Below are 27,182 nucleotides of genomic sequence, written 5' to 3'. Positions count from 1 at the left end.
AAGGACAGCGATTACGATGGTTCTAACTGCAGATAATATGCGACCGTTGTATAATGACATGTAACTGGATATAGTCGTTAAAATTGGTTTATTAATTAATTATTCATTCAATAATAGGCAGAAAACCGTTTTATAGAAAACCGATCACTGAATATGGTTGGGTGATTTTGTACAATTTATGTTTTATCTCAGGAGGATGAAGTTCCCGGGCCCACATATGCAAATGCGCCACCAAAGCCGCGACGCTCAAATGAAGGATACAACTCGCCAAGCTCTGATATGTAAGTTTCTAATTATTAGAATTGTAATGAATTATGAATTGATTTGACACTTAATGTTTTCGTTTACTTATAACCGTGTACGTACTCAACAACACATTCCAGATATGATCCAAACTACGACCTACTCAAACAGCCAGCATCACACTACAGCCAAGGTACTAGTCACACACGCTACCAGGAACACAATTACCCGAGCAGTCCAAATCAAGAGAGCATATACACACGGAGCCCACAGTCGCCCCCGGCGCCGCCGCAGTACCCAACGAAACGACCATACGACACCCACCACCTGTCTCTGCCTCTGACAAACACCGTAACCGACAGATTAGAAAACAACCAACCTAGTACCTCAACTTCCATGTATAAGACCACACCTAACTCCCCTTACTTTGATACTAGGAGCAGAACGCAACAAGAATCTAATCAAGATCAAATATACGATCGACAACCGCAGTCCAATCCATTCCTGCAGGATACGACACCACAAACAGAAAGTTCTAGAGACATTGATATGCAAAATAAGAATAGTCAAAATTATGAACAAGAACGGGCCCAATCGAGAACAAATGATACGTACCCAGAAACGCGTTTAAATAATTCTTCAAATGTGGATATGGGACAATACAGTCGAGATGTTTATGGAGAGTTGAATGCAAGACCCAGTAGGTCAGGAAGTGCAATCAATGAACGCTTATTAACAGAGAGACGAACACCCGATGCATATGGCCGATCTACCATTGTGTCCGCATACAGTAAAGATAAAGTCGGTGACTACGAAGACGTGTATGCTACATATGCTACCGAAAATGATTACGGTCAAAGTTATGCTAAGTCTCCAAATATCTTGCGGGATGCATCCAATATTTCTAGTCAACTAAAACAGCAAACTCAAGACCCCATTGGAAATTATGTAAGTATGATTGTTTGTGTTTTATAACAGAAAATAGTTGTCACTATTTAAGTAACAATTTATTTGACGTCTAAACTTTCCTATTTTATTTCAGTCTCAAGAAAAATCTTTTAGCGGCCCTTCAGTCTTACGCAGGAAAAAGATGCAATCGAGTGGGATTCAGCCCCAAATGCCGAGACCCCATAGCGCAGATTTTCTTGAATATGAATCTAAGAATGAAATGCTAAATAGATCCATGGCAAATCGGACTGCCAGCAATGTACCGAGGCAGCCACAGAGGCCTAAATCTAGTTTAGATATCAACTCTTCATATGACCCTAGTTCAGATAGATACTATTCAGAAGAAAGTTATGCGGAAAAAATGCGCCAAAGTGCTCAATATTTACAGCAAGGATTGGGACCCCGCAATATTCAAATTCCTTTGGCAAAATACGCAAGTGGTCTGGCAGAAAAACAACTACATTCCCCATACTCACACACTACGAACAATAATTATGAAACCGAATTTGGTAGTCCTAGGAATAACGGAGACGACATAAGCAACCATTTGAAATACAATGAAACATTGAATTCAAACTGGACGTTGAAGAATAAAGATCCTAAAGATTACCTTAATAGAAGTGGGAGTGTTATGAGTGATGGTTCTAATATAAGTGGCTATACAAAGGGTATTAACAGATTAGATACAAACGCCGAAGGCTTTATGAGATCCGCAAGTGCACGATTACCTTCAACAGCTCCTGGAAGAGAGGGTGAGAAGAAAGTACAACAGGTAATTATCTACACAATATTATTTTGTTATGTACTTATATCTGACCATACTCTGAGGTCATACTGAAAAACTTTTACTATGGGGCCAATTCCGAAGTCACGAAAAAGGTTTGCTGTTGCATAGAAAACATTGACGTATGATTCGCTGAAATGTATTTATTTATTAAAAAGTAATTTTTATTCGCGTTGTCACTTTTGGCCCCATAGTAAAAGTTTGTTCAGTTCAACCATTCGTATAGGAAATCTACAAGTTGGCGAATATTGATGATGATGCGAAATCATAAGGTCTTTTATTTAAATGCGATAAGCTCCGAGACTTACCGAACTTGTACATTTTTGTACGAATGACCATGTAACATTATATTTCTTTAAATTTTGGTACAACCCTATCCGTAAAAGAGGGTGAAGATAATACTGTACCTGTAAGTCTTTTTAGGGTTCCGTACCCAAATGGTAAAAACGGCACCCTATTATTAAGACTTAACTGTCCGTCTGTCTGTCTGTCACCAGGATGCATCTCATGAACCGTGACAGCTAGACAGTTGAAATTTTCACAGATGATGTATTTCTGTTGCCGCTATAACAACAAATACTAAAAATTTAATTTGTATGGAACCCTCGGTGGGCAAGTCCGACTCGCACTTGTCCGGTTTTTTAGTCTTTTGATTAAATTACATGTTGTATTATTTTAGCGAGAGGAATCAATGAAGCGATTATTGGAATGGAAACAGCGCATGTTACAATCACCTTTAACACGCAAAAGTACTCCAGCCACTATCTCTCTGGCTCGGTCTCTGAATCAGAGCCGACAGTCGTTGAAAGACTACAAATCGAAGACCTACGCTAATGCGTCATATAACAGCTATTCTTCCGATGATGAAGGTTAGTAATAAAATTGATCATTCGATTTATTTCTAGCGTAAACTTGTACATCTGTCTATATCAGCATGTGCGACAAATTTAATTTAGAATGTTGATGTTCTTTTTGTTCCATAATCCAAATCAATAAATTACGGGTATAGTTTGAATTTTTTAAGATATATACATATATATATGAATTACGGACTCTTTAAAAAAATCCAATTATACCTCAAAATTAGCATGATATGATCGATATACCTAATTGACAGAATTTTCGATGCATGAACGAATTTATTAAGTAAACATATAAATACTATGAATATGGTGTATATAATAAAAATTTAGTGCTACGCGCTATTATTATACGCAAGGATAAGGTACTTATGTTGTAAGTGGTTTGTATATGTTTTTTATATTTGTATAGATACCCCACATAACCGATCTGATTACTTAAGTGTTAATTTGTATATTTTGATCATTTTAAGTAAGTAATACTTATATAATAACTTAATAATAATATTAGAAATGTTATATATTCCAATATCTATAACCAAATTGTTTAATGTTACCCTTATGTACTTAATATGCATATACTTTATATCTCATACACTAAACATTGCAGTAGTGTTATGATGACTTCGCTTTGCGGAAGGGTACCTTCCTGCCTGCTGGGACTTAGTGGAACTAACAAGATATCATATCAAAATTTATATCGGTGGTGGGTTAAACATTTTCATTTCCTCTGGCATATACTGAGTAGAAACTTTTTATTCTAACATTCGAGTCAAAGAAACTTACTAACAACATGTGCAAAAAATTAAATTGGTGTATACCGACTAGAATGTAATGTTCGGTTTATTTTATATTTGCACCTCAGAAGACACATCGGGTACTGAACTGCAAAAACTGAGAAATATGCAGGCAGGAAGGTCCCAAAAAGAAAATGTTATAAGTCCCATCGTAGCTGAGCCTATATCCCCGCACGCACCCCTTACCGCAAATGCAGTTGGGCTCCTAGGAGATAATGCCAAAGAAAATATCATAGCAAACACTAATAATCAAGCAACTGAAAATGCCTATGAAAATGTTCGTATTATAGCTAACCCGGAAGTTGTCACACGAAGTGAAAATAACGTGTCTGAAAATAATAATGAAGATACTAGTCAAACCGCGGACATATCAAACATTGAAGCAAGTGACAAACCAGATGCAGAAGATGATTACGAAACTCATGAAAGTGAGGCGGAATCTGAAACACAAATTGAGTATACAGATAACGATTTAGACGAGGTACTGTTAGAAGCAGAGAGTGTAGTTAATGAGAAATGTAATGATAAAAATACAAAAAAAATACCTGAAGGAAATGACTCAAGTATGTTTAAAGAAAACTGCCAAAATAAGTCTGAAACCCCACCTGTACAAATTATAGGTGAAGAGCATTATTTGCCAATGAGTCCACGAAAGGTTTCCACTGTAGAACCTGCCCACAAAGTAATTATTCAAAACTTGAGTGTATTTGATCAGACAATGCCTCAGTGCTATGACGATAATCCATACGTTGAAATGAACTTAGGAAATGATGATGATGATCTGCAAACATACGAGGTAGTTTGTGTTAATAATGGCAGAGTTGAACCTGTATACATGGAATTGACTAATGTTTTAGCGAATGAAACAAGTTCATCTGATACGACAACAGATGCGGTGACAATGAACAGAGCTTCGTTAGATACTGCATCTAATTTTGCTGATACTAAGGACCACACGTTAAAAAGAGTTTCAAAAGCCGATAAAATATTAAAAGAATCGTCAAAGACTGGAGATAAACAAAGCTATTGCTCAGATGCAGACGATGAAGCTTCAAAAGAAATATCATTAGATAGTCCTTTTAGTCGATTCAGTATATCTGATACATTCAGACCCGCTTCGTATTATCTGAGTAGTAGCAGTAGTAACGTATTAGATCTTCAAGATAGTTCTGATAGCGAGATTTTTCTACCTCATCCAGTTCCAACTTCATCTCCTCCGTGTGGTGAGCTGTCCGATGATGCTTTGTCAAAATACATTTTGGATAAATTGGATCAGTCAGATATGTCTCAAGACAATTCAATACTGAAAATGTTGACTAGTGAAAATCAAAAAATGAACACAGCGAAGAGGAGAACAACATCTTTAATGATATATGGAAGTCGAACCTCTATTCATGACACACTCTCTAGAGGTGAGAAAGCGCGTAGTAGCAGGGCTAGTTTGACAATTGAGAGAAATAAAGCAAATGATGCGCAAAATCATGTTTTAAGAAATTCAATACTTGAACGACAGAATTCTAGTAGTATAGAATCTGACTCCCTAAAAAGCTACAATGCAGACAGAGGTTCGTCAAGGTTGTCATTAGAATCCGATATTAGCAGCAAATTTGAAATGACACAATCAAATAACTCATCAGAAGTTGCAAGTTTAAATGGAAGTGAATCTGCAATAGAATTACGGCACTCTAATTCGTATAGAGACTTGGAAATTATGATGAAAAGAAGACCTCTTTCAGATGATTCGTTATTTGAATTAGAAGGACCTGGAATACGCACTCATAATGATTGCGCATCAAATATAGATTTAGATCGATACTTAGATAATTTACAACCTAGTCCCAGTAATTCCAGCTTTAACAATAGTAATAACCGAAACATTTCGTTGAATAATACTGATGACCAGTGCAATATTTATAAAGATAAAGTCAATCAAGTAGTTAATTTACCAACCACTTTGCATACGCGATGTTCCAGTACGCCAGTTGCTAGTACGAACAAAAAATGTCATATGCATTTGTCGGATACTCAAACTTCGTGCAACTCAGTGGTGATGCCCGAATCCCAAATATCTTATTACTGTAAAGGTTATGATGAAGAAAAAATTCTCGCAAAGAATTTGAATAAAGACGTGTCATGTGATAAAATAAAAGACTTTGAATGTGAGAAACTACCACTTATTGCGGGGGTGGATACTAACGCTTCCTCTAGCACTACTGGTTTTCATAGTAGAGAGAGCTCTACGGAACACAGCGCTCCGTATTACTATTCGGATCTATCTTCCCAGGAGCATATTAACGTACTACCCACATCTCATTACTTAAAAAATACTAATCTCCATCGAAAGTTAAATAATCAACGCCGAAGAGGTCCCCTTCACAAGAAAAATGAAATTTCACATATACATAATCCTATACGCAAAGGTCAAGCATTTGCCGCAGATCATCATTTTGAATTAGCAGCAACAGCAAGAAGTGTATCAGTTGAATTTTTAAGTGCAGCAGATAAAGATCCTGAAATAGATTTAAAAAATATTTATGAATCGTCAGGTGGAAAACATTCTAAAATTCCTGAATCCTTGTCATTGATGTCTGAATTAAGTTGTAAAAGAATTTCCGGTAGCACCATTTTGGATAGTTCTTCTCCGGAGTCTAACAATGATAATCGTAGCACTTTGAATATAAGTTCTCCCATACAGCTTTCAACTGCGAGTATGTCGTCGCACTGCAGCGGTACATCTTCTAATACAGTTTATTATGATGCAGAGGCAGAAGCGAGTGCTTATGAAAATATCATGTGCCAAGGTGAAAAACACTGGGAAGAAGATTCTTTGTGGAGGGACAACTTAAGAAGAGTATCACACAGACATGCTAGATCCATGGATGACTTGGACACGGTTACAACGGAATCAACTATAGTGCCAACAGGACGGACTAGCGTCGACGTTTGCGCCATGAATAGTATTAAGCGGATAAAAAAAGATGGAGTCAAAAAAATAAGTCGTAACGTGACCTACGTTAACTGTGATATACAAAACCAAGTTTTAAGGCTTAGAGATAATAATATTCATAATGTTTGTCTTGACGAACCAGACAAAGTCGGTGGTGATAATGATGTTTATGTTAGTTTGGCGCAAAATACTGGCACGTCTTTGCTAGAACCGTCTGACGAAGGAGTTTATGAACAACTCGCTGTGGAATCATTAATTAACTCACTTGCATCACCAAAGCCCGTTAGTTGTAAGGTTGCCAGTAAAGGTAAAAAGAAGTTTGAAATTGATAGGGAAAAGCTTCGACAATGGGATCTAATGTCAAGTGGGCTTATGAAAGGCGGGTTGGGTCGTGTGCGGGGAGCGGGCGGCCGCGCGGGCGCAGGGGACGCGCTGTGTAGCACGGACAGTGGGGCTGACAGTGCAAGCAATGAAGGTATCCTCTAGCACTCTGCTCCCATATGGTACCTTATGTAAGTCACATTTATATTACAATTGTGAGCAAAGCAAAGTCATTTTTCAGTTGTGTTAATAAACAAAGATTATTTTATCGCACAAAGGATTTTATAATCAATGTTGAAAGGTTAAAACACGATAAGGTGCTTAGAATATTTCAGCATGCTATATGAAACAGCAGCGGTTCATTCATTTTAAGTGGCACAATAATACTAATAAGTTATTGGATTATGTTGGCGGTTGCACACCATTAATATTTCCTAGTGACCTACTGTACATAACTAGTCTTTGTCAACATCTTGGTCAAGTAACTAAACGGGATATTTGTATACACTTTATCATGTTTTGCCGACATCTCTAATTATGTCGTACTTATTTGCAGACTTAGCCTTATGGAATTATTAATAAGGTTCTCTATTTTAGCTTCAATGACAATTACTGGCAATAATATGGAATCGGGCACAAATAATTCAAATCAACAAACGTTGTCTAATAAAGCTTTTCTCGGAAGTAATACATCTATCGGAAGAAGTAACAGAGATAGTAATATACCTGTGCGGGCCGTGAGCCCCAGAGTTCGATGGGTGGAAGAAAAACCAACTAATGACCAATACGGCTCGCAACATCTGACAGCTTCACAACAGAACGTAAGTTTACCTAACAAACTCAATTAAGTGTTAAGGTTTGCCTACATTTGTAACGTTTTCAACTCAAAAGTTCCCACATTATCGCTTGTTGATAAGGTTGATTTCTAATTGAAGCTACATGGAAATAGCGCCTTACTGACAAGCGACAATAAGTACCCTTTTGGTTGAAAATGGCACATTTATAGTGTCTAATGGAAATTCTACATTTATATTACAGTTAAGAATCTCAAACGTGGCAGACGAGTCATGGGCAACGGGTAGATCTCCGTCTAGAGCTTCACAGCAGCCAATTAGAGCGGTCAGTCCTAGAGTTCGGAGAAACACTGAACAAGACGACATGGTATGATGTCACTCAGCTTTTCATGCGAATTCTATGTTTACATCACTAGGTCTCATGTGGTCTTTGTTTTTTATGTTTAACTGCTTTTGTTTCGTTTTGTTTTATCATTTTTTTGTTCCGTTGTTCTATGTTGGGATATTAGCAAAGGGAACAGCAATCGGGCCAGCAGTTTGGTGAAGTGCCCACGGCTGGGGAACTTCTTGGCCGAACTCACGAAGAATTGGTGTTACTTTTGATTCAATTACGACGACGACATGCAGCTACTCATCGAGCCATCGAACAGTGCTGTGCTCAAATTAATAGCATCAAGGTCTTTAGCGCTATATTTCTTTTATTAATATTTACATCTTTACGCATTTATTCTTTTTTTAAGGCACAGTTAATTTTAAGTGTAGGTAATTTTGATAGAGTTAGACCAAGATAAGTCTGCAACGATTTTGATAGCACACGCAGTGCAAGTGTTATTTTAAACGTCATGAAATTACTATGATATTATGATGTATAAATAACACTTCACTGCGTGTGCTATCAAAATCGTTACAGACTTATCTTCGTTTAACTCTAATTGTTTGATTTATTGTTTTGATTGCTTGTCATGTTTGTCTTGCTTTTATGTAGTCTGAATGCCACAATTATAATTATTTTCAGGACTGCCTTAGTTCCTTGAAAGCTATGGAGCGTGAAGAGAGTCTGCAAAGACTTGAACATTTGAAAATGCAACTAATGGAACTAGAACATCAGTACGAAAAGAGCAAGCCGCTTGTACAGTTGGTGGACAATATGGTGAAATTGGGCTCCTTGTACAATAGGCCAGGATCCACAGTCGAGCGGCTTGAGAGGAATCAGAGATTGAGGCAGAAAGTTCTTGCAGAACATGCGCTGGAACAACAAAGGTACTTTATCTACACACAATTTTTGGGTTTTAGACGGATACCTATGATGAAACTTTTTTGTCATTCTTTTATTTATTTTAGAGAATATAGGTATTCCTGTATAATTAATTACGTTCATTCTAGCTAGCTGAGCTATAAACTAAAGACAAATTGGTGAACTATTTCAGATGGTTAGAGAGTGCTGCAGCAGGAAAGCAACTTGAAACAGAAGCTGCTAGAGCGAGAGTGGCTGAGTTGTGGGCTTTAGAACAAGAGCTAGCTGATGAAGCCGCCATTTTGCAGGGGCTTAGGACAGATAAAGACGCAATCGAATCCTTACTTACAGGTAATACTGGAACTTTTTAATCTCTATTCTGATCAGTTACAGAAAGCTGCCCTTTACTCCACCTCTTATAACAAGCTCGTTAAAAGTAGAACCAAAATTATGTAATATTATGGACTACAAATTAAAGAACGGCCTCGTCGATAGTGACCCTGCATCTGGAGCAGAAGGTCCTGGGTTCAAATCCTGGTACTTATTTGTGTGTTGATCGCAGATATTTGTTCCTGAGTTATGGATGTGTTTTATCTACTTATATATATCAGTCTATTATATACCTATATATCGTCGTCTAGTACCAACAACACAAGCCTTATTGACAGGACCGGATTTAGATACCTACTTAGATAGCACTTGGTATGACACTTAGAGAAGGCAGAGGACCGCGAAACATGGAAATTGCTCCACCGACAAGAGACTTACTCTTAAATATATGATGATGATGGCACTTAGAATATATCACTAACTTGCCTGGCCCCCTAGGCCCGGGCCTTGTGGGCTAATAAATGTGAATTGCAAATTTAAATACACATTTAAAATATTTCATTTAAATATTAGCAGTAAACATGTCTACTCGAACGCGCGTAGATATTTTTTTAATCGTGTTGGAGGCAAAGTTTAACATTCTTCATTCTACAATTATATTTTATTGGGTGTATTGTGCGTTGTTGATTGTGTTATTTAATATGAATTCTGACGAAAATATGAAATGAATATTAATTGTTAGATTTTTTTGTTTAAAATCAAAGGCGGAGTATATGCTTGCTGAGTTGCTTAAGTTAAGGTACGAGATTGAAAAGCTTGATTATATCGCTATTGTATACAATACTTTTTCTACGAGACAAAAAAATTATACTTTCAACTAGTAGAATCATATACTTAGGTAAACAAACCAAAAGTAAACAGTTAAGATACGCGAGCTGCCGCGGCCCGCGATACCTTCATACTCGTACGCGCACCGGCCGCCGGGCCCGGTGCCCCCGGCGGGTTGGTCAACGACACCTCCTCGTAACTCAAGAGGCCCTGGTACCTGCTCCGCGCTAAATTCAATTTTAAGACAATTTTTTACTCGATTGTGGCCACCGTAGCCTATGGAGACTAACAAGCAACGCTAAGCGGTTTTCGTAGGGTATGGATGTTGCTATATGAAGGGTGTCACATGCGCGTTTATGACTTATGAAGCAATTGTTGGCCAACCAATCACAAAGCAGATGCGACGCAGCAGCGTGTTTAAAGGCTAATTTGCATTGAATCGAGTCTCCTTAAACAAGAAATTTTTTACTGAAATGTATGAAGTTCTTTTTTCAAAATTTTTAAAATTGACTAAACCGTATCGATAAAATTCTTATGCTTGAGTCGGAAGTGCCATAGACTATCCAACGTTGAAAAGAGTAAGGTTGTAGTGTTGCATATGAAGTCGTAATACACAGATTATACTCGGCGAGTAGAAAATTAGTACATTTTACAACTAGTGTGAAAATAACGTCATTTTACCACTAGTACCGAGGTATCTTGCCACGAGCTGAAAGCGAGTGGCAAGACTCGGTACGAGTGGTAAAAAGACATTTCACACGTGTTGTAAACGACGTTTTTTAATACAATTGCGAAAAAATAATAAATTAATATATCATTAGTAGAATCATACCACCAAACCAAACCAAAACCAAAAGTACCTATACAGCTAAGATACGCGAGCTGCCGCAGCCCGCGATACCTTCATACTCGTGCGCGCCCCGGCCGCGGCCGCCGCGGGCCCGGCGCGGGTTGGTCAACGACACCTCCTCATAACTCATGAGGCCCTGGTACCTGCTCTGCGCTAAATTAAATTTTAACTGCGTTTCGAAAGTATAGTTTGGAACTAAAAAGTAAAAAGCACTAGTTCGAGAAATTGAGCTTCTCGCACGCTACGCAGCCACAAAAAGTACCACTTTTTGAGCAACTGTATTAAAAATTATATTGTGGGTGTTATTTACTAGTTTACTTACTACTTACTATTTATTAGTTTACTTTTAGTTTATCTAGAAATAAACTTTGATTTAGTGGATATCCACTAAATCAAAGTTTTGAAAAGGGGTTTTCGGCCTCATAACTATCCGGCCTCACTACGTTCGGCTCTCTATATGTACCTATTCGGCCGGCAACCCCTTACCTACTTCACGGCCTCTGTAGTAATATATATACATTCCCAGTTTCAAAAATATGTGTACGCTCTTACACCTTAGACAATAAAGTCATTCAATCACTCAAATTTCAGGCGTTCGTGGTAAACTAGACAGCGTACAAACCAGAAGCGATCTATCACACATCACGAATCAGCGTGTGTCGGCTGTGCCTGAGCTGGGAAGCGGGTCGCTGGAGGCCGAGCTAGCCCGAGTGCACGCCATGCTGGCACTTAATTCTAAGGTTTATAAGGTTTTCATCTATGCCATGCACTTATTTTATTATTATTTTTAAGTTTTATTAGCACACGCTACTGCATGACTAAATACTGTAAAAATAGACGTCAGTTATTTTATTATTGAGTAGGTATTTTGTGCTTGTTTTTAAATTTCTTACCGATGCATGCATTAGTGCGTGTTAAATTTAGATTTAAGCACCCTCTCTAGCTCTACGTTTTAGTTTTTAGCCATGGTAATGGACTGTTTGAACCTTCTATTTTCTTTCGTGGTTAATTAATTATTATTTACTAATCCAGTATTACATAGTTTTAGTTAATAACACTTTGTAGATAGCGTGACTGTAACATAATGAATAATGACACGTGTTAAATAGTGGTTGGTTTGGATTTATGTAGGTACTTTTATGAATTTATACGTAGGAACCACCTTCGAATAAAATCTTAGCTACCCACGATAATTTCAACTGTTTCCTGAATTTGTGTGTCATTGATATTTAGTGAGTTAACCGGCAAGCTATTAAAACGAATATAAAATCAAGTGCGATATATTCGAACGTTTTACTCAGAAACTGGAGCAGACCGTGGCCGATAACGCGCGTCTGGAGCGCGAGCTGCAACAGCTGCGGCGAGCGCTGCAGGCGCGCCGCGCCGCCGCGCCCGCGCACCCGCCGCCCGCGCACGCCACCGCCATGCTCGAAGACGGTCAGTAAGCTCCAATTGTTACACGTTACATCAAACTGCGCTAGGCGCTGCAAATATACCTTTTGCAAACTGGTACCAAAAAATGAAAAGTGGGCCATTCTTTATTGCACTGTAAAAAATGATATTGAATAGGGAATTAGATTTAAAAAAAATGAAGTATACATTACAATTTACCAAAATAATACGAGTAAATTACTACAGAGGCCTTGAAGTAAGGGGTTGCCGGCCGAGTACATTTATATATAGACATCGGATAGTTATGAGGCCGCGACAACCCCTTTTCACGCCGATGTATTTATAGTGTTTTTCTCAAACATGCAATGAAATAAATAAAGAAATCAAAGTTTTATTTCTAGAGAAACTAAAAATAACTAGACACAAAATATAAATAACACCTATATCTATTTATCACATTTTTCAATTTATTAGCCGTATATATTTATGTATCTTTGATGCATGTGAGCATTTTTCTTAGTTTTTTCAAATTATAAAATTGCCTTAAGCATCTATATAGGTACTGTACTTCGCCGTTGATTTTGGCGGCAAAAAATCACGTTTGTTGTATGGGAGCCCCACTTAAGTATTTATTTTATTCGGTTTTTAGTATTTGTTGTTATAGCGGCAACAGAAATACATCATCTGTGAAAATTTTAGCTGTCTAGCTATCACGGTTCATCAGACGGACAGACAGCCAGACAGACAGACAGACAGAGACAGACAGCGGAGTCTTAGTAATAGGGTCCCGTTTTTACCCTTTGGGTACGGAACCCTATAATGAGCACTTTGCCGGCCTAGTCTAGCCGCGCCTGAAACGTGATAATTCGCAGCCTAATAAGGAACATAATATCAATATAGGTATTTCATTGCATGTTTGAGAAAAAATACATACTTAATTTATGTATGTCCACTGCGCCTGCGAACTTCATTTCTATGATAGACAACGGTGAGTGTTCCAGGTTCCGGGCTGTCAACGAAAGTGTTGGGTACCTACCCACTAGACACTATTTTTTAATACTTCTGATAAAATACAGCTAAGAAGTAAGAAGCTGATACCTATTTGGCATGATAACATTTGATGACTTAGCTAAGTTCAACGGTATATTCTACAAATTTATGGAGGTTATAACTGCCATACATGTCAGGTCACCGACAAAATTTGTCATTTGATGAAATAGTGATTTATTAGTTAAAATAAATATAATAGGACAATCATATTTAAACTTAAACCCCGGTAAACGCTTCACAGAAGTATCACGGGTGCAGCAGCTAGTGTCAGCCTTGCAGCGCCAACGACAGGAGCTCAGTCGAGCGGTGAGACATCTAACGCAACAGTCTCATGCTTTGCAGACTACCCACAATTCTTTACCTGGTAAGAATTTATTATTTTGTCTCAATTTTTTAAACTGTCATTCATAGTTTTAGTGTTTACTGTTAGTGTTGTATCAATTGTATTTTCGGGATCATGATTGTAATAAATCTTCCAATATTACAGGTAAACGTCGTCCAACTTCCTCATGGCAAGAAACCAACTTAGACACAGGACATACAACCGACCACGGCAACTCTGACTACGACTACGACATGGGCAGCGTCATATCCCCTGGTAATTACGAGAGCCGTAACATGGACGTACCACTGTATGTGGACACGAGAGGAGGGGGGAATGATGTCATGTCTCCGATGACTAGCGAGGAAATGCAGAATGGCGGATTTGGTAAGTTATTTTTAAGCTTAGAATAAATTTAAAAGTGGAAAAATTACTGCCTTGGGTGAGACTTGAACTCACGGCCTTTGGATCGATACTCCAGCGCTCTGCCAACTGAGCCACCAAGACCTCATCCATAGCCAGCGAATCTTTCCACCATATGGGTATAGGCTAGCGACATCTACCGTAAGAGCGTAACACTTCTTAAACGCAGCTTCTTAGGCAGTAAGTTTATGTATATCATCGCTCGCAGACATTTCTGCTTGTTGGAAATTAAGTTCTTTTTTTGCGTCATCTACATAATCAGATAAACTAGTTAAAACAATGTCTAAATTTCGCGAGTAATGTATTTTACCTTTTCTTTCAGCGAACCTGTCCAATGTAGAAAAACAGGAGATCAAAACCGTGCGCATAGTGAAACGCGAAAGTGAAAGGCGACAAAGGGATAGAGATCGTTCTCTCCAACCCATGTCCGACTGGCCTTCCAACAACATCACTGCCAACCTTGACCAGTTTTTAGAAGAGGAGCTCATCCAGTCTTCCAACTACTCCAGAGCTTCGTCTGTGCCTCGAACTGATTTTAGCAAATTTGAAGAATACTACTCTAAGCCCCAACCTGCCGAACCTCCAAACTATCTTCGACTGAACGACAAAATGTCTTCCATGGAACTTAGTCCTAAATATCCTTCAAGCCCGTCCCTATCAAACTATGATTATTCACGAGACATATCCTCACTTAGCAGCAGTTACAATAGAAGTTACGAGAAGTCTGGTTACGATAAAACTATTTCGATTTCGCCTCAATATTTGAACAGTCCCACGGATAGCGCTAGAACTCTGACAAATGATCCGTTGTCAAAAACGAGCAGCATTGGCAGCTTGACGAGATCGCATATGGAATTGTCGCCCATCTTCAAAAGCGAGGCGGCGAAACAAATCATAACTGAGATGTCCGGGGATGTGCCTAAGCACGGGTCTCTGCACAGGAGACAAGTGCCGAAGGAGAAGCGAAGGCATTACACAGCACCGCACCACCTAAGCGCAAAAACATTAAACGAAATGCCAAAGGAGGTGTACAATCAAGATGTAAGTAGCATTACAAAGTTATTTGTTTAAACAAAACATAATGCTTGTCATATTAAAGTATTTACACTGCGATTTTGCCTCTAAAAAGTGTCGAGATAGCTCGAGAGAGACCTCTCTACCTTATTAGGATTCCGTCTTCTTCTTGTCCGCCATTCGCCATGTCTGTCTGTCTGTCCGTCCGCGGTTGCTCCGTGGTCGTTAGTGCTTTCTAAGCTGCAATTTGGTATGGATACATAAACCAATCATGGCGACAAAACGGTAAAATATATATATATATATACTATATATATATAACCGAAAATAAACCGATAATATATATATATATATATTTTCGGTTTAACCCTTTGGCATGCGGTGTCGTTGGATAGGTCTTTTAAAATGAATAGACCAATGACCATTTTTGCACCTCCAACGACCATTTTTTGATAAAGTGAATATTTTAGGAAATAGTAGTAGTAGTAGTAGTAAATCACTTTATTGTACAAAACAAAAATTGATAACATGAAATTCATATAAATTTAGGTACAAAGGCGAGCTTATCCCTATAAGGGAAATAATCGCTCCGAAAGAAAAAAAATATGTTCCCCACCTCGCCCCTAACATTTGAACCATGGGTCCAAAAAGTACTTTCAAAGAAAACTATAGCGAACATGATCGGTTTGGCCGTTTTTGAGTTATCGCAAAAAGTGTTTTGAGCGTCGGCGTCTAGTCAGCGCTATGGACAATTGCGTCGACGCGCAGAGCAGTCGCGCCAACGTTGCGTCGAGCAGCAGCCATAGAGTTGACTAGATGCCGACGTTTGGGAGACGAGAGTGTGTGGTGGCTCTAAAACATAGATAGGTATTTTACATCTCGATTTCGCGACTTTTTCTACTGACAAACTGGTTTGCCAGACTATATGATAATAATATGAGATATGATGTTCGTCGTACTCAGAAGCTGGGCCGGTCGCTAGACGACGCGGACATGGAGCGCGCCCTGCGCGCGCCGCCCGACGTGGTGCGCTCGGCGCTGGCGCCGCCGCAGCGCTACGCCGACTCCATCGACCAGCTGCTGGCCGCGCCGCAGAAGATCCTCATACCGGAGCGCTACATCCCGGAGAAGGTAACGAGTGCTTGGTCGCTGGATGACGCGGAGATGGAGCCGGCCCTGCGCGCGCCGCCCGACGTGGTGCGCTCGGCGCTGGCGCCGCCGCAGCGCTACGCCGACTCCATCGACCAGCTGCTGGCCGCGCCGCAGAAGATCCTCATACCGGAGCGCTACATCCCGGAGAAGGTAACGAGTGCTTGGTCGCTGGATGACGCGGAGATGGAGCCGGCCCTGCGCGCGCCGCCCGACGTGGTGCGCTCGGCGCTGGCGCCGCCGCAGCGCTACGCCGACTCCATCGACCAGCTGCTGGCCGCGCCGCAGAAGATCCTCATACCGGAGCGCTACATCCCGGAGAAGGTAACGAGTGCTCGGTCGCTGGATGACGCGGACATGGAGCGCGCGATGCGCGACGTTCGTTGAAAATTTTAAAGTATACGTAGGGCAAATCGAAACAAATGTTTTGTTTTTGAATTGGCCATCTGCCAGGTGGAATTCGGACTCGCCATTTATTTGCCGTGTAAACTTATACACAGTATTTAACTTGTGAAGACAAAACGGCTCCGTTCCGTTGCTCCTCATCGGCTCCGGAGTTGGTAGGTTTTTAGTCTGGTCTAGGCCAATTTCGAGTCTGGCCTTAGTCAAGTAAGTCACCTCCTTAATTGTGGTGTGTAAAGGCAAGCCCTGCATATCAAGGGCTAATAAGTGGTCTTTAGACCCGCCCTCTTACGTTTCCCGTTTTACCACTGTTGTATTATAAATATGATTATTTGGAATTAGGTCCAATAGAAAATCTAATTTTAAAAATATGTTGTTTTGCCACTCAAATATATATTTTTTCTAGCCTCCTGAACTGTCACCTGAAGAACAACAGAAGCGTCAAGAGAAGGTTGAGTCGATAAAAAAAATGCTTTCGGGGTCGACTGATCCCAACACCAAGGTAAATTAATTTCAAGATCAAATACACAGACACGATAATGCTATTAAAGTGCCGATTGTTGGACGGATAACATACTTATACAATTAGAAATCAAATTTTAATCCGTTCAGTTTACAATCATAACATTTGTGATCCATAAGTATTTTAAATTAAGTGTCATCTGCACTTAGATTAACAAAAAAAAATGTGAATGTGCAGCGCTTACTCCATCTCAACCCATAGCCATAGCATCTCTAATAAAATCTCCCTACTTGTATCATCGCACATAGTAAACGTAACAACTATGTTCTCTACATATTTCCTACCATGTTTGACATCACAACTATACATTTTGTGCATCATATTTGAAACCTCTGTCATATTTTTTTCCATCTCGCATGTTGAATCAGCTCGCACCGCTTTTAATGTTGTCTTGGGTGACCTTTGTTCCTTTAGCATGATCACACTTTCATCGTATACCCAACGTTTCAAAAAGATACCTAAATTATAGAACTTTTGTATTAGTTTTCGGGGGCAGAAAATTACGTGACTTTTGAAATAGGTATCTGATTATTGAAAATATAAAATTAATCTTTGGTTATATGTTATAAGTAAGGAAATTTTTTAATTATTTGAGATATCTTGTGGATAAAGCGACAACAATAATTCTATGCTTTTTTTATTTAATTATAATTTCTAACTTATCAAGGTTCTTAAAAGTATGCATTCTGCCTCCGAAATAGGTACCTAAGCTTGATTAGCAGCTTCGAATGTTGGCTGTAAATATGTAATGTAGCACACCTACATGTGTCTGCTTGTTACAACGCGTTTAGAGCCCGGACGGCGAAGAGAAGCGGCAGCGGGAGCACTTGTTGCAGATGAACCAGCTGCTCGCCAAGCAGGTCACCGAAATGAGCAAAATCATTGCCGGTAAGAGAGATGACTTGATGCAAATATAATTTAGTTTATATTGTTTATAGTTTGTTTAATAAATCGTACCATACCACTTTCATTGTAGTTTATATCTGATTGGTTGATCAAGGGTTTGGACGTATATTGATTGAAACACGATTTATTAATCAAAACTTATTCATTTTAAGCCCCTTAACTTCACTTGATGCATTTTTTACCTATTGACATGCTAATGACTCAAATGTGTTCGTATGCGCTAGTTAATAGTTTTATCTTGCAAGTTACATTAAATTTTAATTTACGTTTTTGGAATTATCAGAAAGTTTACTAAAAAGCAGAAGGGACTTTCTGCTACTGGACTTTATTAATAGCAGAACATTCAAACTGTCTGGTAATTTCATAATCTAGTCCAGGAGTTTCCAATATTTTTTGTAGTGCGAGTCCGATTACATGTTCTACTTTTTTTGAGGCTACCTTATAAACAAAGTAAACGATGTAAGCACTAGTTCTGACGCCCCTGAGACAACGCACAGTTTGGGAACCTCTAAACTAGTCGATGATACTAACGTTCACGTGTGTCCACGCATGTAACATTATTTTGCTTGATGTTGTTTTGTTTTGTACCGTTTTCTCCAGGAACCAACACTGAGCAAGGCCCGACCGCCAACAGCAAATAATTAAACCATTTACATACAAATATCACGTACAAATTAGATGCCTTATCAAAAATCATCCTTAACTTCAGTAGTTCTATTAAGTGAATTTGTAAGTAAATTGGCTGGAACAGCGGTCGTTCGAAGAACTGTTGCAGCATGGTTTCGTTTTTGCATTTTGTTGTGAGTAGACCCTAAATTACATAATAACTTAGTTGCATTTGTTTGTTTTGTATTTTTCATAGTTTTAATTTTTAACTCTCTTTTAAAACTTACTACCTACCTTACCTTACCTTTAATACCTCTTGAGGCTGACAAATAATTATTTTTATTATGACATATCTTTTTAACTAAACTATGAAATATCATATGTTTCATATGTATGGTAAAATCGTGAAGTCCGTAGAAGCCTTTATATATATTTTAGTCGTCAGGACTCGAGAGGTAAGTTAGACTAAAGTGTAATTAAATTGTTGTATTGGTTTTTACAGTGAAAGCGTTAGAAGAGTTGCCGCAGCGAAATAACGCGGAGGACTTGGACGACCGCTCTCCAGATGTGGAATTGCCTATTTATCAGCAAAGAGACAATTTCTTTACTTAAAGATCGAAATCGAACGTGTTGTCTGATGATGTATCACTTTCAAGATATTTTGTATTTGGTGGACGACGGCGGTTGAAACCTATGACTTATTGTTGTTAGTTAACGTATATAACTATAAAAGAATAATCACATGCTATTGCTATTATAGTGCGGTGTCGGCAATATCTATGCTGCGTAGGCTTTGTACTGTACTTAGTACTTTTTACGAGTAGGTAATAGATTGTAAATTCTCGGAGTTCCTTGTCGAGTCCGATTTAACTCTGATGACGATTCGACTAGCTAAATAAAGTTAAAAATGTACCTACCTATTAACCTTAAAAAGAACATGTTCATTGGGTACCACGTAACTGTGTCTTAGGCGATTACCACACCGAAGTCGAATCTAGACTCCACATCAGTGTGATAACTGCCTTATATTTATTTTAAATAAGCAGGATAAGATCAACATACAGACTTATCATGTTGTAATAATCTTTAATCAAGTTGTACGGGCTTTAAATACTTTATAGTGATACCTACACTTAGAAAAATCAATTAATAGTTATACCTTTATGTAATAGGTATACTTTTTGGACTACAGAACTTATATAGGTACCTATTAATCTTTTTGACTATAAATTTTAGCTAAATTATCTTCTATCTTGGTATTTAGACTCCAAATTATACCTACTGATAGCGAAAATGTTATTCTGTGCAATGCGGACCCCGGCCCGGACTCCTTTAAGATGCAACCGGGATAACGCTAAGATGAGGATGAGGACCGAACACGGCACACTTCTTTATAATGACGAATAACTAGGCGTTTGAGTCTGAAGAATGATCAATTTCGAGTAAAGCGACTGACTGATGGTGATGACCAATGTTAAGAACAAAGTAACCGATCAATTAATAATATACTTGTTTACTTCATTGCAGGTTTCTTATGTATTAGTATTTGCTCAATTTTAACAACATTCCTTCAACAGTTGGTTTGAAATATATATTGTAGATACTCGTAATATATGTTTATACAGGTAACAATTTTCATAAGTACTAAATTATATGGTACGTTTTATAGGTCAGTTGTTTTTTTTCTACTTAATTATTACAAAGTAGGTAAGTATTCTATGTGAAATGCCTTGGATTGTTACTTTAGATAAGGTTCGATGTAGTGAATCGTAGCTATAAGACGATGCCATGTTAATCAGTTAAATGAATATACCTAAAGCACATTATTTAATATAATTAGGTATTGTACTTAAGATGAGAAATCGAATTAAAATGCGTTTTAGTATTGTTTCGTTTCTTTTATTTGTTGGTAGGTACAAGTTTATACTTATTTTTAAGTTTTGTATTTTATTGTAGAAACTTATTATTACAAGAATTATGAGTATTAACAAATTATTTATGACATGCACAAAAGTGATTGTCAATTTGTAGCAAGTAGCATATATTAACGGATTATATCAGTGTCCTACTATTGTTAATGGACATTCTTACAATTTAATAACTTTATGCCTTTAACCTAACCATATCAATTAGTCTTGTTCTAGATATGAGTACCTAAGAATAGGCGATCGGACTAACAGATCAAATTAGTTATAGTATGAATTTTCTCAAATGATTTTTAGGCCTCAGATCCTAATCCGTTAAAAAAGCCTTTGTTTATTTTATGGAGAGTCGCCTATGTCACATAGCATGAAAATATGGGAAAAAGTGATAGAGAGACGCCTGAGAGATGAGAGTGATATAACACAAAACCAGTTCGGGTTTATGCCGGGGAGAGGTACAACAGACGCCATTTTTGCACTTCGCCAAATGTGCGAAAAATACAGACATGCTAAAAAGAACCTGCATATGGTGTTTGTTGACCTCGAAAAAGCATACGATCGAGTACCCCGAGAGGTTTTGTGGTGGGCTCTGAAAGAGAAATGCGTGCCTGGGAAGTATGTGGAGCTAATCCGGTCAATGTACAACCGATGTTGTACACGCGTCCGGTCAGCAGCTGGCACCACCGACAGGTTCAGTGTCACAGTAGGCTTGCACCAGGGATCGGCTTTAAGCCCTTACCTCTTCCTGCTAGTTATGGACGCACTGTCATCGGACATACAGGAGGAGGCACCTTGGTGTATGCTGTTTGCTGATGACATTGTGCTTGTAGGTGAAAACGAACTAGAGGTGCAGAGCAGACTTGAGAAATGGCGGCAAAAATTGGAGAATGTTGGCCTAAAGATCAGCAGATCTAAAACAGAACACATGTTCTGCGATTTTGGCGGTCTCTCCAGTTTTGCTGCCATAGAACTCGATAGCGTTACATTGCCGGTCTGCTCCGACTTCAAGTACCTCGGTTCGCTCGTACAGTGCGATGGCGATATTGACCGCGACGTGAAAAACCGGATTAGCACAGGATGGATGAAATGGCGACAGGTTACGGGAACCATTTGTGACGCCCGTATGCCCCTTCGGTTGAAGGGTAAAATTTATAAAACGATCATAAGACCTGTCGTCATGTATGGATCAGAGTGTTGGGCCCTAAAGGTGAAGGATGAAAAGAGATTGCATGTAGCGGAGATGAGAATGTTAAGGTGGATGTGTGGCGTGACGAGAATGGATAGGATAAGGAATGAGTATATAAGAGGAAGCCTGAAAGTTGCACCCATAACAGAAAAAGTAAGGGCAAATCGCCTAGCATGGTACGGGCATGTGATGCGGAGGGATGAAAGTCATGTGACGAGAAAGGTATTAAGAATGAATGTGGAGGGAAGTACGAGGAGAGGAAAACCGAGGAAAAGGTGGATGGACTGTGTGAAAGATGATATGAAACTAACGCAAGTGAATGATGAGATGACGGGTGACAGAGATGTATGGAAGAAAAAGACATGCTGCGCCGACCCCAAGTGAATGGGACAAGGGCAAGCGAATGATGAGTCGCCTTAGTCGCGTGCCGAGCGAGTGCCAAAGCCACCATATCGTTAAAAAGCAACTACCTATCGTGATAGTATTAATTAAGGTTCAGATTTATGTAACAGCTCATTCTGAGATATTGAGTTTGGGTAATGTAGGGCGATCGGTCGCCTGTGCACACAGGCCTGTCAGGTAACAGAATGTGCTGTTACATAAATTTGAACCATAGAAATAGGACGGTAAAATTTATTTTTAAACGAGTTTGCTCCCTTTCAGTGCTGCGGTAGAATTGATAACCGAAAAAGAAAAAGGCTTTTTTAATACAGTTGCTCAAAAAGTGCTGTTTTACGTAGCTGTTTAGCGTGCGGAAAGTTGGTTTTTGCGAACTTGTGCTTTTTACTTTTCCAATTTTTTTAAATTTATTCTTGTTCCAATTCATGACTACTTATTAATGAGTGGTAATATTAGTTTCCTTTAAACGTCGTAATCAACATAAAAACCTACTGGTAAAGTAAGAATACGAAAAATATACATATTTCATATTTTATTACTTACCTCTTCATCATTATAACACGTCTATTTTTTTATATTAAATATTGAAAAACCGTTCTTAATAAGTTGTCTGAATGGAACGGAACGCCTGTCAAAGAAGGCGTTTTTTCTTTCTGCTTTAAGTTTCCAAAGGCAACATTCGATCTTGTTTTTATAAATGTACGATACACAAATAATCGTAATAATATTTGGGTAATAATAGTACAATGTTTTATATTTACAATTGTTTCTGTCTTGTAGAACATGCATTTAAAACAAAATCTTTCATTGAAGTGGGTTCAATAATAATAACACCCAGCTAAAAAAACACCTCTTCATAATGTCAATGTCAGTGATGTCACAGAATTAATAATATAAAAGTTTCGAATTCCTTACTTGTTGTTTTTTTTATTTTTCGCAACTGTATTAAAAAAAACGTCGTTCGATACACGTGCGGAAATGTCATCTTTTCGCACTAGCATCGAAATGTACTATTGTTTAACAGATTAGGGTGTGAGGCCTAAAAATCATTTGAGAAAATTCATACTAACTGATTCAATCACATTTCGATCTCTTATTGATGTGTAGGTACGTATTGGAGGCGACAAGATGCTAGCGATAAAAACGGTAAATAATTAGGCACTTGAGTAACTAGAAAAATAAAACTTCAGATATCAATGCCCGGTAGATGATAAATAGACATATTTACTATAATACGACCCCCATCCCCAGTCAATGCCAGGTGGTGTGGCACTTATACCTACGGTACAACCAAGGAGGATTTAGCTGTTCCCTTTGCGGTACGAATTCTTGAAAATAATGTACTGTTATGTATGTAGATACTACAGATTCTATATCATGAATTATTATTACTTCAACACCCCGAACCCACATGGAAATACGACTAGGCATTTTATATTGCTTAAGAAATATAAATAGAATAAGAAAATAATAGCATATCTATTCATTTCTTTGAAATTGTACACATTTTATTTCATCGCAGTATCTCGGATCTCGGCCAGGATGTCAAAAATATAAGCGGTATTTTTTCAGTATTTTAACATGATATAGCTGTACTTATCATGTGGCTTTCATTTCATGAATTTTTACTGCATGAGTAACAACAAAATCCTTTGTACAGGGTGGGCCAGTGATAAATGCATTTAATTTTTTTTAAACAAATAATCAATGTTTATGTTTTTAAATTAAAATTATAATTAGAATTTGGGATAAAGAAATAAATTTTACGTTTTAAAAATTAAATCATTAAGATGTCGTCCGTAGTGGTTGCGGCACTCTTCCAGTCTTGCTTGTAAATTTTGAAAGACTTAACAAGACTTTCGTGTTAAGAGATTTCCTGGCTCCGAAACTTCACGAATCGTATGGTTACAACAACAACACATGGTTTCAGCAAGACGGGGCCACCTGCCATACAAGTAACGTGACCCTGGAAGTTTTGCGTGAAATGTTTCCTCAAAAATTGATATCGAGGCGAGGTGACATTGCTTGGCCTGCCAGGAGCCCTGACTTAACTTCGACAGACTTCTTTTTGTGGGGTTACTTGAAGAGTAAAGTGTACTCCAATAATCCGACAACCACAGCAGAATTAAAGAAGAATATTCGTCTAGAAATCCAATCAATATCTCCGCAACTTCTAACGAAATTCTTTCAAAGTTTACAAGCAAGATTAGACTGGAAGAGTGCCGCAACCGCTACGGACGACATCTTGATGATTTAATTTTTAAAACGTAAAATTTATTTCTTTATCCCAAATTCTAATTATATTTTTTATTTAAAAACATAAAAATTGATTATTTATAAAAAAAAATGCATTCATCACTGGCCCACCCTGTAATTGTCCTGTAGTATCACGACACTACCTGATGTTTAACGCTTGAGCCCAGCAGTTTTACAGCATTTTCTTGTTCCTGATAACGCGGTTATCGCGAGATAATGACTGAATGAATGAATGAAGTGACGTTTATTCTATCATGTCGTTATCACGCGATCACCGTGTCCATCGTATGTCGCTTGAAAACTTTCCGAGCACTTTCCGGCACATTAGTAGATTTAACCGAAGTATACGCAACAGTTCACCCTTTTTCCAAACACTTGATGACAATGATGGGGCATGTTCCTACATGTATGCTGGTATGTGTCGAATGCAAAGATTTTCAAACAAATCGGGTGTTTATTGGTTATTATCATTCAAGCGTGGAGCGAGCATCAAGTGGATGTCGGTTATTGGTAGTAAGTACTTATGTGTATACTTAATGGCGTATTGCCTATCAAAAGCTTTAAATAGTGACTGTATCCCTTGTTACTCGGCCTCATACGTGTTGCATGAAATAAAATTATATTTCTAAGTTGTTTGCTTAGTATATAGTATAACGACTTTACCGTACCTAACCTAATTGTAATAATCCTTAACTGTAATAACTTATAAATATCACGGGGTGACGCAAATTGTCGACACATACATTATTTGCCATAATTAAATATTTTATTTTCTAGGAATTCTAGGTATCAATTTTATAATAATGTACCTACTCGTACAATTGGTAAATTGGTTTTATGAATAAAATGATTATGATTATGATTACCTATGTTCACCATAAGAAATTAAATGACCTAGAAATTGCGATATTTACTTTAAATTTATTTTAGTCTACGAGTAGGAATAACATTTAATAAATCCTATAATCTTCCTTAGCTAATAGACTGAAAAAATTGCATTTCCTAATGAAAATTTGTATTGTCTATTACTGCCTACCATTTGTAAAAAAAAGTACATAGTAGCACAAAGTTTGTTTCTCGTATAATGACTTGATTTATACATTACGCTAATTAGAAATCCCTATGTTTGAATTTCACTTCTTTATTTTCAATTTTAATTTTGTAAATTGACTGATCATACCCAATTAACCCAATGCTGATAATGCCTTAATTACGTTAAAAACATAGCTAGTATTTTAGCTTCAATAATATACTATAACAGACATATTCGCTTTACACTTTTAACTACAAGGCGTTCTACGCGGGTGTGTAGCCAACGTGCCAATCGTTTACGCTCCGTATCGAACGAAACGCTATTGTCATTGTAGCACTAATATGGAAAAGTGACAGAGAAAGATCGCTACACTACGGAGCGTTAACGATTGGTATGTTGGCTAAGCACGCAGGGCTCGGTGCAAGAGTGTGCAGATGTGACACTATTTGAGAAGATAAAATACTGACTATTATTTTTACTGCCACAATGTTGTTGTATAAATACCTACAGGGAAATCGTAGAGTTTGATATTTGTTATCTATACCTATTCTACTTATACTTAATGCGTTTCTTGTGCGCTTGTACAAATTGTCAACACAGATCGTACTTATTAATTTTACTGGATCGCTTAGCTTAAAATTACAGTTGTGCGGACTGTATGTCCACGAAATATGAAAATTAATAAAATATATACTATTCATTCATGTTTGTTTTATTAACTTCAATATATCCATCTAAAATAATACATACAAGTAACTAAAAATATAGTGCGCACTATAATTAGTCGTATTGTACTCTGGCATAAGTAGAAATAAGTAACATATTTATTTATTTCTCTAGGACTCTGGCAAGCTAACTTTGTAGAAAAGACGCGATTATTTTATTATGCGGACAATCTTACACACACCGACCTAGTCCCACAGTAAGCTTAATAAGGCTTGTGTTGTGGGTACTAGTACTAGACGACGATAGAAAGAAACGAGTGTGGAAAGATAAGTCGGGCCCTGGAGGGAAACTACCTTAAATCCTTAAGCTGGCCCATTTTACTTAAAGGAGACATTCCTTTATTTTCAAAAAGAAACAAAACTGCATTCAAAGATTTTCTAAAACTCGCTTGCCTCGCCCGGGACTCGAACCCGGCGGGCGGGGGGCGGGGGTTTATTGTATAATATATATATATATATATATATATATATATATATATATATATATATATATATATATATATATATATATTTATACCGACTAGGCATAGGTCCGTGAAATTGTAACTGAATGAGAGATCGAATCTTCGCGTCTACATTATTGAAATTAGTCACTTTTTTCTACTGACCAAGCAGGCTTGTCAGAGTATAAAACATTATACCTACTATAGGTTACAATTTTTTATCAATTAGGTATTAAGTATAATAATACCCACACAACACAAACTTTTTACACGTGTAGCCTATGGACGAATTATACCAACACATTTAATGTTCTGCGCGTCCAGAGTTATGGCTGAGGAGCCATATGGCTGAGTAATTTCAGTAGGCACACGATGGCCCAGCGCTGGACCAGTGAGATGGCCATGCGATGGTTGAGAGCACGCACTATAGAATGGGCCAGGTGTAGATGCGTACGCACCATCGCTGGCCCACTACCTTCGATCTGCGGACAAAAA

At 38.1% G+C, this 27,182-nt stretch overlaps 1 protein-coding gene across 3 annotated transcripts in view; it reads left to right on the top strand.

Annotated features, from left to right (window-relative positions):
* Positions 1 to 26,219, top strand: part of LOC134756055 (uncharacterized) — a 63,141-nt gene extending 36,922 nt beyond the window's left edge. For 2 of the 3 annotated variants that reach the window (XM_063692851.1, XM_063692859.1), the window contains exons 5-10: positions 193 to 281; positions 384 to 1,191; positions 1,286 to 1,963; positions 2,655 to 2,844; positions 3,701 to 7,091; positions 7,498 to 7,636. In XM_063692851.1, coding sequence (XP_063548921.1) covers positions 193 to 281; positions 384 to 1,191; positions 1,286 to 1,963; positions 2,655 to 2,844; positions 3,701 to 7,065 — 5,130 coding nt within the window. In that variant the 3' untranslated portion in view covers positions 7,066 to 7,091; positions 7,498 to 7,636. Of the gene's footprint in view, positions 1 to 192; positions 282 to 383; positions 1,192 to 1,285; positions 1,964 to 2,654; positions 2,845 to 3,700; positions 7,092 to 7,497; positions 7,722 to 7,938; positions 8,062 to 8,203; positions 8,372 to 8,709; positions 8,955 to 9,121; positions 9,280 to 11,527; positions 11,677 to 12,237; positions 12,374 to 13,619; positions 13,743 to 13,865; positions 14,088 to 14,445; positions 15,165 to 16,100; positions 16,269 to 17,094; positions 17,191 to 18,002; positions 18,100 to 19,225 lie in introns of those variants that run through there. The other variant, XM_063692866.1, reaches the window with a different exon arrangement.
* The last annotated feature ends 963 nt before the right edge of the window (positions 26,220 to 27,182 follow it).

The sequence above is a fragment of the Cydia strobilella genome, chromosome 1 (assembly GCF_947568885.1).
Source record: "Cydia strobilella chromosome 1, ilCydStro3.1, whole genome shotgun sequence".
NCBI classification, from domain to species: domain Eukaryota; kingdom Metazoa; phylum Arthropoda; class Insecta; order Lepidoptera; family Tortricidae; genus Cydia; species Cydia strobilella.
The sequence above is the reverse complement of the archived record's forward strand: the minus strand, read 5'-3'. Positions and strand labels throughout refer to the sequence as shown.